At 25.8% G+C, this 11,716-nt stretch overlaps 3 protein-coding genes across 3 annotated transcripts in view; all 3 read left to right on the forward strand.

The window, feature by feature from the left end:
• The window catches only part of LOC105623526 (odorant receptor 22c-like), a 1,990-nt gene extending 1,003 nt beyond the window's left edge, over window positions 1-987 (forward strand). The window contains exons 2-4 of the mRNA XM_012204918.1: window positions 193-312; window positions 633-788; window positions 934-987. Coding sequence (XP_012060308.1) covers window positions 193-312; window positions 633-788; window positions 934-987 — 330 coding nt within the window. The remainder of the gene's footprint in view (window positions 1-192; window positions 313-632; window positions 789-933) is intronic.
• Window positions 988-3,157: 2,170 nt separating this feature from the next.
• On the forward strand, window positions 3,158-4,751 carry LOC105623527. The gene is made up of 3 exons (XM_012204919.1): window positions 3,158-3,188; window positions 3,321-3,584; window positions 4,243-4,751. Exons 1-3 carry the CDS (start codon window positions 3,158-3,160, stop codon window positions 4,749-4,751), a joined length of 804 nt encoding a protein of 267 aa, XP_012060309.1.
• A 990-nt stretch (window positions 4,752-5,741) lies between these two features.
• LOC105623528 (odorant receptor 43a-like) lies at window positions 5,742-10,562 on the forward strand. The gene is made up of 3 exons (XM_012204920.1): window positions 5,742-5,789; window positions 6,481-6,636; window positions 10,509-10,562. The coding sequence occupies exons 1-3, from the start codon at window positions 5,742-5,744 to the stop codon at window positions 10,560-10,562; spliced, it is 258 nt and encodes an 85-aa protein (XP_012060310.1).
• The last annotated feature ends 1,154 nt before the right edge of the window (window positions 10,563-11,716 follow it).

Below are 11,716 nucleotides of genomic sequence, written 5' to 3' on the forward strand. Positions count from 1 at the left end.
GAATATCTTCAAATATTTTATGCGTTCTTATTTATTTTATTATTGATTTTGTTTGTGTATGTTCTTTATACACAAATAAAATCAATAATAAAATAAATAAGAAATAAAATTATAATTATTATATTATTAACATATAATTAATATTCTTTTAGTATTTTTTTAAATATATTCTTATATTAATTAATAATATAGGTTATCACTGATGGACGTCATTTATCTTTCGTAAGACTGTCATTCCTTGTAACAGTTGTTGCAAATATTTTTGCACATATGTGTTTGTATTGTGTGGTTGGAGAATGTTTAATAGCGCAAGTAAGTTAATTATTATTATTTTAGCAAATTTATACAAATATTTTCTTGCTGCAAAAATGTGATAAATATTTTAATTTAATCAAAAAAATTATTGTAAGAATAAATTCTATTCTTAAGTTATTGTGTAACTAAAAGTTATTGTAAGAATATATTCTTGTTTTCATGATTGAGTTTGAGTTATTGTATCTGCAGAATTGAAATATGAAACAAAATAATAATTTCGATAACGTTGAATTATGTTTATATAATTAATTTTTTAAGGTTTATAAATTTGTACGAAATATATTTTCAATATTTAATAAGATTATATCGCATTATAGTGCGAAGGTATCTATCAAGCTGTATGTGATTATCGTTGGTATGAATTGGAACCAAAGCAAGCCAGAAATCTAATTTTATTGATGATTCGCACAAACAAGTCACTTTACGTAACAGTTGGAAAAATTTTTCCTCTAACGATGAATGCCTTCTGCAGTGTAAGCATATGTGTAACTATACAAAATTTTTTTAAATATCAGTTATTTTATTTCAAAAACTACAATTTAATATTTATAATATCTTTTCGTAAAAATGTTAATTAAATCCTATGATACAATTTTTAAGACAACTTATTTATTTTAGTTATTAAAAACATCAGGCGGTTACATATCAGTTTTGCTTGCACGACGTGATTAATGTGTATCATTAAATTACATTAATAAACATAATGATAAGAACAATATTAATATTATTGATCTAGACACAAGTGCTGGGCTGGACATTATTTGAAATATCTACTTACATCTAAAACGTGTTATATTTTATTTTACTTTATATATTGTTTTATGTATTTTATATTTTTCTATTTACATTATAATCGATGAGTTTTGCTCAGCACTATTACGTGATTATTTACAATTATATCGTAATTGTAATTAATGTATTGTTTTTTAATATTGGTTCAATAAATTGTATATAATCTTCGTATTTTTATATTTTCTTTATTAGAGACTATTTATTTGAAATAAAATAAAAAACACCTTAATTGTGTTCATTTATTTTATTTATTTTATTTTTATTTTAAATGTTTTTTTATATGTGCTGTGTTTTGCAGAGAGAATAATTTTAGCTTATTTGTTTTCATGCAATAAAAGAAAAAAATTATAATATTTATAGATAAATATAATGCATGTATACAAAAATATAATGATGTATTACATGCATGTATAACATGTATATATACATATACATGTTATACATCATTGTATACATATATTATATATGTGTGTGTATATATATATATATATATATATATATTGTATGAAAACGTTTTTATATTTTTAGAATTTCTCGAAATTATATCATAAGCTTATGTGTACGTTATTAGTTTGTATGATATTTCCAATGTATATCCCTTCATATAATTTTTCGTTTCTTTTGTCTTATTCCACGCGTTAATTAAAAATGTATTATCCTTCGATACGCAAACATATGTAGTGAAGCATCGTAAAGTGAAAAAGATAATAATAGGTTTCATAATCTTGGGCTACAAGGGCTAAACAGGGACACATGTCCCTGTTTATTGCTGACATGTTTGCTACTTTTTACTTGCTACTATACTTGAACATTTTTTTGCGTAACGAAGAACTGCTATCAAACTAGGGAGAACAATTTTAATATTTAATGTATCTGTGTCTCTCGCCAAGTAGTTAAGGTCTTATTATAAGCATGCTTGATATGTGACACCATAAATTCTAAAAAATGAAATAGAATTGTTCACGTATATTGGTCAATTACACCGACATTCCCACACATAGAAGCAATAACGAGTATATCGTTAAAGGACTTTTTTTGCTTTAGTTTATCGATTCATATACCCGTTCGAAATTTTGATATTTGAATTCAGGACACCCTGTGTATATGTATTCACACATTTTATCCCAGAGATCTACGAATGTTCTTAGGATGTTGTCAGAACATCCTTCAGAACATTCTTTGGACATCTGTGCTATATAGGTACCTCTTAATTATCTTTCAATAGTTTAATATTTTAGCAATATAGCTTATAAGTTCTCTTATCGATTTTGCGGTAGCGAAAGATGGGGTAACATTTAAGCTGGACAAGCTGGGTGCAGAGAAAAACGTGATAATGAGATTAGCACAAATTATTTAATTAATCATGGTCACTAAAAATATTATCAAAGTAATACCATTTCGGTATAAGACACATAATGAATTTCGGATTATGGAACACAGATCACAATAAGCTTACCGCTGGAGATGTATTACTTTTACGATACAAATAAGAGTCCGTAATTTTACGTAAAATACATGTTATGGTCAGCTTTACAAAGACAATAAATATCAAGAGATATGATAGATTGGCGAGTGTCTCGCGCCAAATAAACGGGCAGCGCGAGATTGTATTTACCCGTGACGACACATATAAAAGAGATATATTTGAAACACAATAAAACGTTATATTATCTTCTACAATATAAGTTTTTGACTGGTGTAAAGAATTCATTAAATATACAGCTACATTTCGAAGAAAAAACATATATTGCGAAGCAATATAAAATATGAATAAAACTTTTTAGAACATTTGATGAACTTATAATGTACGAAAATGCAATATTTTTCATTTCTTCTAATATTAGATAAGTAATAAACAATATTGTCACACACAATATATGCCATGCTTGTAAAATTTTCTGCGTTACCAACATTGGAAACAGTGTGTCTTAATATTTAATGTAACGTTGGACGAAGTTGGGGGTTTTCATACTTGTACAAGGAGCATGCGCAACAATTGTTTTATACTATATGCTGGAAAAAACGGGACATTACTCTTCAAGTTATCAACATGAACATTACTGAATCATCGGGTTACAGAGGTATTAATTTCATATAATGTTTTCTATTAGTTGTGCACGTTTTACATGTTTAATGAATAAATTATTTTAGTTAAGTTTTTCAAATATCATCTTGTATAGGAATACCTTATTTTATAAAAAAAAATTTGTCAGATTTCATGTGGGCAATTGAACTTCATCGCTTAGGGTTAGAAATAATTGGATTGTGGTCTAACAGTGAAAAATTTAAGAAAAGTTTGTGGCCAAAAATTCAGATCGGCGTTATTTTAATTTTATTAATATTTATTTCTATTCCGACGATATGTGCAATTATACGTGTTTGGGGCGATATGATACTTCTAATAGACAATTTACAGATTACAATACCTATACTGATAGTATCTGTGAAATATGTTATCTTGCGATGGAAACAAACAGGTATGTCTAAAATTAATTTAAAACAAAATATTATATTTAATACTGTATTATATTACTAAAGCATACACAGCACAGTTTATCAAAGGGACATCTTGAGAATATCTTTAGGATGTCTTTAAGATGTCCCTTGAAATTATGTGCTGTATGGGAATTGCTTTCTTGTGACATTATACTGTTGATTAGAAAAAATAATATCAGAAATCAGAAATTATATGTGTGATTTATACTTATAACATATGTCAAAATAAATTTAAAAATGTATAATTTTCCTTTTAGTTAAATAACATATACCTATAAATAGTTTAACATTTTATTAGTTTAAATACGAAACGCCACTGAAATATTAATAATCCCCCCAAATTTCCCAAATTAATCTTAAAAAAGTCAAAAGTGTCAGATTGATTGCGTTGAAAATCCGACAACCATATCGGCACGCAATTATCATTTCTAAAATTAATTCCTTTATATGAATATATATAATAGTTCAACATCTTAACATTCAGACCACTTGATTAATGGCGCTTCGTATTTAAAATATTTAAAGTATTTAAAGTATTTAAAATATTTAACATAATCGGTCTTGTTTCCAATCTTATTGTTAACATTTTGTATTCTTAAGAATATATATGTTTCATTTATATTTATTTATATTTTCAAGTTCTCTGGTCAATTATGAATATGATAGCGGAAGACTGGATGGCATTTAAACTGGATGGAGAAAGAAATGTGATGATAAAACGAGCACAAATAGCGCGTTTTATTATGATAATTGGATATGTTCTCGCGATAATAGGGTTTCTCTCAGTAATTATCCCTCCTTATTTTGGCATTCAAATAATGTACGATACAAATTTTTCGAATCGGAGTAAATTGTTACCGCTGGAGACGTTTCATTTCTACGATACAGATAAGAGTCCGCAATATGAATTAACATTTTTTGTTCATATCATAACAACCTTATTAGCAGCTATTATTTATATGTCTGTAGATATGCTTTTGATACTAATAATTCTTCACATTTGCGGTCAGTTAGAAAACTTCAAATATCGATTACTTAGTTTGGTTTCGTGCAAAAATTTCAACAAAGTTCTAAATAATATTATAGCGACTCATCTACGACTTATCAGGTACGAATTTTTATTGACAACAATAAGTTTAACAAAATAAGTTTGGGAATATACCACAGAAAAAATATCTTTTTATATAAAAAAAGATTTTAAACTTTAAGTATTATGTTTTTATTATGTATTATTATTTTTATGTTAAGTATTATGTTAAGTATTATGTATTATTTTTTCAGATAACATATAAATATTAATGTTTGATTATGTATTATTAAATAATATATCATATTTTCCATTGTTTGCCTTGCAAGAATTCAACGAACGAATATATTTTACAATTTATTACATTATCATTACATTTATACTTTTTTATACTTTCATAATTACATTAATTTGTTAAGAATTTTGATTTATTTTTATTTTAAATGCGCAAATGATTAAAAATATTGCAAATGATTGAGTCAACGATTTTATATTTAAACTCTAGATGTATAAAGAATGTACCGTATACATAGAATATATAAAAAAGAAATTTGAAAATTTATTTCTGACGTCAAAATGAGAAAAAGATTCTTATAAATATATGTCCGAAAATGTTTCATTTATGAAATATCTATTGGTATATACATTTTACAAAAACATTAATGTTTTAAATATATTTATATATACCTAACATATTTTTCGAACATATATTTATAGAAACTCTTTTCTGATTTTATTATCACAAATATAATATTTTTTCTGTGTTACGTATATATTTATAGATATTTGTATAATTTTCTTGGTTTTAATATGATTATACTTTATTTTTATTCTTATAGATTCGCCGAAAAAATTGAAAATATATATTCTTTAATGATGCTAATAATGGTATTTTATTTTGGTATTGTATTTTGCCTAAGCGGTTTTATATTTACTGTCGTAAGTTCCAAGTTTTTAAAAAATGAAAAAAATATTTTAGTATATAGTATGTTGTATATATGTTTCTTTATTTTCTATGAGGTACACATTTTAGTTTCTTACTGATAAAAAAATGGATGATATTATTGTCATAAAAGTTTACTATTCAACAATTCTTGTTATTGCTTTATTGATGAATACTTTTCTGTATTGTGGTGCAGGAGAGCTTATAATAGAGCATGTAAGTTATACAGTATATACAGGATCTCTCATTTTAATCGATCACCCTTCTGAATTTTTTTTTATATAATTAAATATATAAATTAAAATATTAAAAAAAAACTAAAAATTAAACTATTTTAAATATAAAAATTAAAATATTATTTTAAATAATTATTTTACTTGTATCAATACTATAATTATTGTTATTTCCTGAAATATAAAACTGATATAAAATAAAAACTATATTTTTTTGTATAATTTATTCATAAAAAATATATTACTGGAATATGTGACAATCAACTTTGAATATGGGATTAATTGTTATATATTTTCACAGTTTTATTTAAAATTAAATAACTTATTTATATGATGCATTTAAGAGCAATATTTTTTTAATACCTAATAGTAACTCAGTTCCTGTAATAGTAAGTCAGTTCCTGTCTCCCTTACATGTAATTGTATAATTCTCATAAATTAGCATTATATTATTGTACTATTAAACATTATTTTTATTAAAAAACGTTAACGTTAATTAAAATGCAAATTTAATTAGTTAAGTTAAATGAACTATCTGCTGTTTCTGATTTTTCTTCTAATCAACTATAAAAATCAATTAAATCCTAGTTAATTTTTACTAATATTTTTATACATAAATTTCGTTTGAATTATGATGGGATTAATATCTCAGTACACATATGTTATTTGTTAAGTGTAATGCAGTACATCGTGCTATATGTGATCTTGAATGGTATAAATTGGAATCAAGAGAGGCGAGAAATCTTATTATATTAATGATACGAACTCATCAACCGTTTCGCATCACTGCAGGAAAAATTATTCCATTAACTATGGCTACTTTTTGCAGCGTAAGATTATTTAATGGTTTTATGTTTTAATTTCTTTACAAATAATATTGAATTTATTATATTTCTACATGAGCTACTATTTTTTTGTATGTATATGTATTTTTTTTTAAAGAAAGTGTTATTCATTAATTGGACCGCCAATGGAAATGGAAAACGCTTAGAATACATTGTCAATGATATATGTATACATATATATGTTGTATAATTAGGATATTGACTGATATTGTTCTTGCTTTAAATCATGATGAAATGTAATTTTAAGTATAATTTTATAAAAATGAGATAAATTATTATCCATTAGTATACAAAATTTTTTTCACATAAAATAAATTCTTTTTCACCTGAATCAATTCGATTGAAACTAAACTAATCCTACTTTATCTTATCTTCATAGAAATTAATTTAAAATGGAAAATACAATATGGATTACTATTTACTATCCCACATTTCATATCTAAAATATAATATCAATGTACTTTCTTTTCATGTGAAATAAGATTTGTAATTTAGAAATTTATACATTTATCGCAGTCAACAGTCATTAAGATCCAATCTCAGTATTTTCTCTCAGACCAAAAGTCATTGTATTTTATACTTTCAGATTGTATAAAAAATTATACCCATTGCAGTTTCTTAATTATTAAAATTGAGCTCCGGGTGAACAGTATTGAGACATAATTAGGATTATAAAATGACTCCGCTAAGTGCTAGAACTATCCAAAGTTTGCTATTAAGTATGACGTATTGTACCACGTATTATACCAATGATCTTATCTGTATTTAGGATGATGATAGCGCAATCATGGTGGAAGTCTATTAAGGTCAGATCTGTCAAAATTAATAGACACCTTAAAAACTTGTTTCAGTATTTTAATCGTGTATGGTATATCTAATCAATTTCCTATGGCTGTTTTTTGAAATGTCGCTTCATAACATGTTCTGCCATCATGTAAAACGCTGAGTATTTAAAGAAAATTGCACAACTTATATTAAATCGATTGCATAAATCAAATGTATTTTGATTAGAATCAAACCTGAACCACAAAACTACATTTCTCTTGTCGAATGCACATAAATTAAAAGAGTATCATCTAGTATCATCTAGACTGACAAAGGATGACTAAGGATAATCTATACAGAGTTAGCTTACGATCATATCAAATTAAACTAGATCTATGGAGAGCATTATGGAGAGGGTTTTCATCAAATGTACCCACCACATTTTATACAAATGTGTCATGATGAATGTGATGTATTGAGACAACAAATCTACCGCGATAATCAAACGTTCGTACATGTTATGCTCAACTCGACGTGCAATTGAAATTTTTATATATGATGATATTAACAAAAGTTTATATATTTTATAAAAAGAAATATATGATTTTTAACTTATTTAATAATATATTGACTTTGTATTTCTCGTAATAATTGTTTTGTGTACGGTAATGGTTTTTCTGTCAAACATAGTGTGCGCTTAAATAACTTCTTTCTTCTTCTTAAAATTAAATGGCTCTCACCTCCTGAAATAATAAACGGAGGTCGATACGACCAGATCATGTCTTTATGAGAGATACAAAAACTAAGTGAATGTAATGCCCGCGAAAATGACGAACCCCGCCCAGACACCGGGCGCCTGCGTATATGACGTCATTATGCCGCGCGTCAGGACAAACGAACGGGAGTTTGTCCAAAACCACGGGACGGCTATGAGTGCTCAGTCAAAGTCGGCAACACTTTCAAAAATATATAATTTGTAATAATTTGTAAAGCACCCGAGCTGAGACTCTGTAGCGTCCACCGCGGACGAGTGGTTCTTCAGAACTCGCGCTCAAACAGCGTCGATACGACACGCGCCTGTCTCACGCGCGCCCACCAGGCACGACGCTAGTACGCGCTGCCGTCACTAGATGGTTATTCAACTCGTAAAAAGAAAATGATCAGAGATAAATACATAAATAAATAAATATATATATTATACTAAATATATATATATATATGTATATATATATATATAAATATATTATACTTAAAAAAAAAATGGAATCTAAAGCTCTATATTAATAAAAGTAACGCATTTCTTTGATATGAGCTGAAATGCCGACAATTTTCCTATTGTTATTATATTATATTATATTTGATTGTCTGTAATCCAATAAGCGTTTAGTTTTATTAGTATATAGTAATAAGTCCAATATATATATATAGAGCAAATACGATTGAAGAAGTCAGAATAGCGGAGAAGAGCACTTGAAATGGGCGCTTTTTTGATCTCTTACTTGGGACATCATAATTTGCATATATTTCGATTTGTTCATCAATATTATGGCTTCCCTTAAAGACAGCGCTCTGGATCACTTACCCATCCTTGCGCCTCTCTATCTCGGTATGTGTTGTCGCATTTTGACAGTACGTGATCATGAATGAGCTCAAGCCCGGTAAAACATTTGTCATGTATATGTATAAATATGTATAAATATGTATAAATATGTATAAATATGTATAAACATGTATAATTATATATGAAATATGTCCATATGTTCATATATCTTTGTTTCTTTTGTAAAATTATTTTTTAGAGATAGAAATGTAATAAAAATAATAATAGTAATGTGAAAAATAATTAAAAAGGTAATTTTGTTTTAGAAAAAATCAAGTTTAAAGGAATATAAAAAATTACTTATGTATAATTATATATAAAATTATACATAATTATGTATGAGCAATTTTTTTTACGTTTTTAAAAATTTGTTCGTTTTTTTAAAACAAACAATGCGAAATTTATCTCTTTAATTTTTTATGTTTTCACATTATTATTATTATATCTATTATATTAAAAAGTAATTTTACAAAAGAAAGAAGGATGTATGAACATGTATGGACATATTTCATGTATAATTATACATGTATAAGTATATTTATGCGTGTTTATGTATGTTTATACATATTTATGCATATTATGCATATTTATACATATTCATGCATAAAAAATTTTTTATCTGGAGCCATTACAGAATATTACTATAGCTCTTGCAAAAAATGGATATCATGGATAAAATGGTATGGTTATACATGATGACAGTCATATCTGAAATATGTCTAATACTTTGATGAAGACATCAAAGTGCCAGTAAGCGCATTATAATTGTTTTTCTAATTCTAGAAAGAGTTTCGATAAAAAAAAAGAAAGGGATTGACACGATTTTCAATTATTGGTTTGTATTTAGTATACACGTATTGTATATAAAAAATTGATTTTTAGTATACACGTATTGTATATAAAAGTTGATTCTTAGTATACACGTATTGTATATAAAAAAAGAAACTGAAGAAAGAGAAGGTCTGTAGAACGTTTGTAGAAGCTTAATTTGATAATTAAAACTCTTTGTTTCATATTGTATGAGTGCCTCTATCGATTATCTTGTATGACTCAAGTCTATTCACTCGAGGTTCAAATATAATTCTTAAAGTTTCTATTTATATATTTTTATATTTTCTGTTTAAATTAAAATTTCAATAAGAAGAGATTTAATTAATGTGATTTAATTAATATTCACAGTAATTTTATATAAATTATGATATTAACCCATTGTTAAAACAGATTGGATTTTATTATCACAGTTTAAATTAGATTTCATGATGAAACATCATAACAGTAAGATACGTTTATGTAACTAAAAAATGTTGAAAAGTATTTATAAATGCAAATTAAAGTAATCGTGATCAGTCAGTATTCTGATAGATGTAAATAAAAATACAGCATAAATTGACAACATAATCTTTGGGTCACTTTAGTCAATATTACTTTAAAATATATTTTATTTTTTTCGAGATGTTTCCAAAATTTAAAATAAAAATATAATTATTTTTAGGTATTAAAAACATCGTCTGGTTATATATCATTTTTACTGACAAAACATAGTTGAAGATCACGATAGTGTATACGTATGTATATACATAAATGTGTGTATGTGTGTGTATGTGTGTGTGTGTGTGTGTGTGTGTGTGTGTGTGTGTGTTTTGTGTGTGTAATATGTGTAATATTCACGAAAAATAAGGATTTGCAAATAAATAAATACGAGTAAATACTGTTATATTAAATAATTGTTATTGTAAAAATAAAATTTTATTTTGTTCATTAATGTTTGTTATTTACTGTAAGATATGATCTAGATTATTATCTAAATGATGACGTTCTTATTGTCCGCAATAAAAACAGATCGAGATTAGGATTTTGTGTGTTATTTTAATTTTTGTTTTAAACACATTTAATAATATTTGTAGGCTATTGTTTTTGATGAACAAAAATATGTTAAAATAAATTGATTACCTTTTTACAAGAATGTTGTCAGATAGATTTTTGATAGTTAAGATATGTTATAAAATTGTAGTTTTAAGATACCGAAATATTATCATTAGAAATGCGTAGACAATGAAGTACAAATTATTTTATATATATATATAGTTTAGAGATTATTCATTTACTTACGTGTACTATAACAATTGAACATATTTTTTAAAAAAGATGTTTAAAAGATAAGTATGCATTTTCCATTCTCTTCTTTTTCTTTATTATTTTTGCTGGTATAGAAAGTCGCATTAAAAATGCAATAGTATAATATTACTTCTTGCTTCGCAATATAATGAAGCAATATGAAAAGCATACATAATAGAGCAACAAAAAACATGGAAAGAACTTTTTAAGTGAGTTCTGCAAATTTATGACACGATACAGCATTTATATCTTTTATTTTATTACACCAGACATAAACAATTTTTATAACTTAAACGTTTATAAAACTTTTTCTTATGATATTAATATCTGTAATTGAGGATAGCATTCTTAATATTTAATGCTACATCAGTCGCGTTTGACAAGGCAGTCGAGTTTTTGCGTTAGTGCGGAGAGCATGCGTGATGATCATTTTACTTCATACTATGAATAGAACGACACGTTTTTCACATTTTTAGTTTTCAACATGGATATTACAAAATCTTCAGGATACAAAGGTATCAATTTAATGTTACATAATTTCTGATTGTTATCTGTGTTTAATATATATATATATATACAATAAAT

This window comes from Atta cephalotes (assembly GCF_000143395.1).
Source record: "Atta cephalotes unplaced genomic scaffold scaffold00058, whole genome shotgun sequence".
Classification (NCBI taxonomy): domain Eukaryota; kingdom Metazoa; phylum Arthropoda; class Insecta; order Hymenoptera; family Formicidae; genus Atta; species Atta cephalotes.

Excerpts from the sequence above, each read along its gene's own strand:
- LOC105623527 (XM_012204919.1), top strand. The coding sequence starts at position 3,158 with ATGAACATTACTGAATCATCGGGTTACAGAG. Across the intron at positions 3,189-3,320 it reads TGAATCATCGGGTTACAGAG|ATTTCATGTGGGCAATTGAA; the intron begins GTATTAATTTCA and ends AAAATTTGTCAG. Across the intron at positions 3,585-4,242 it reads CTTGCGATGGAAACAAACAG|TTCTCTGGTCAATTATGAAT; the intron begins GTATGTCTAAAA and ends TATATTTTCAAG.
- LOC105623528 (XM_012204920.1), top strand. The coding sequence starts at position 5,742 with ATGAATACTTTTCTGTATTGTGGTGCAGGAGAGCTTATAATAGAGCAT. Across the intron at positions 5,790-6,480 it reads GAGAGCTTATAATAGAGCAT|TGTAATGCAGTACATCGTGC; the intron begins GTAAGTTATACA and ends TTATTTGTTAAG. Across the intron at positions 6,637-10,508 it reads CTATGGCTACTTTTTGCAGC|GTATTAAAAACATCGTCTGG; the intron begins GTAAGATTATTT and ends AATTATTTTTAG.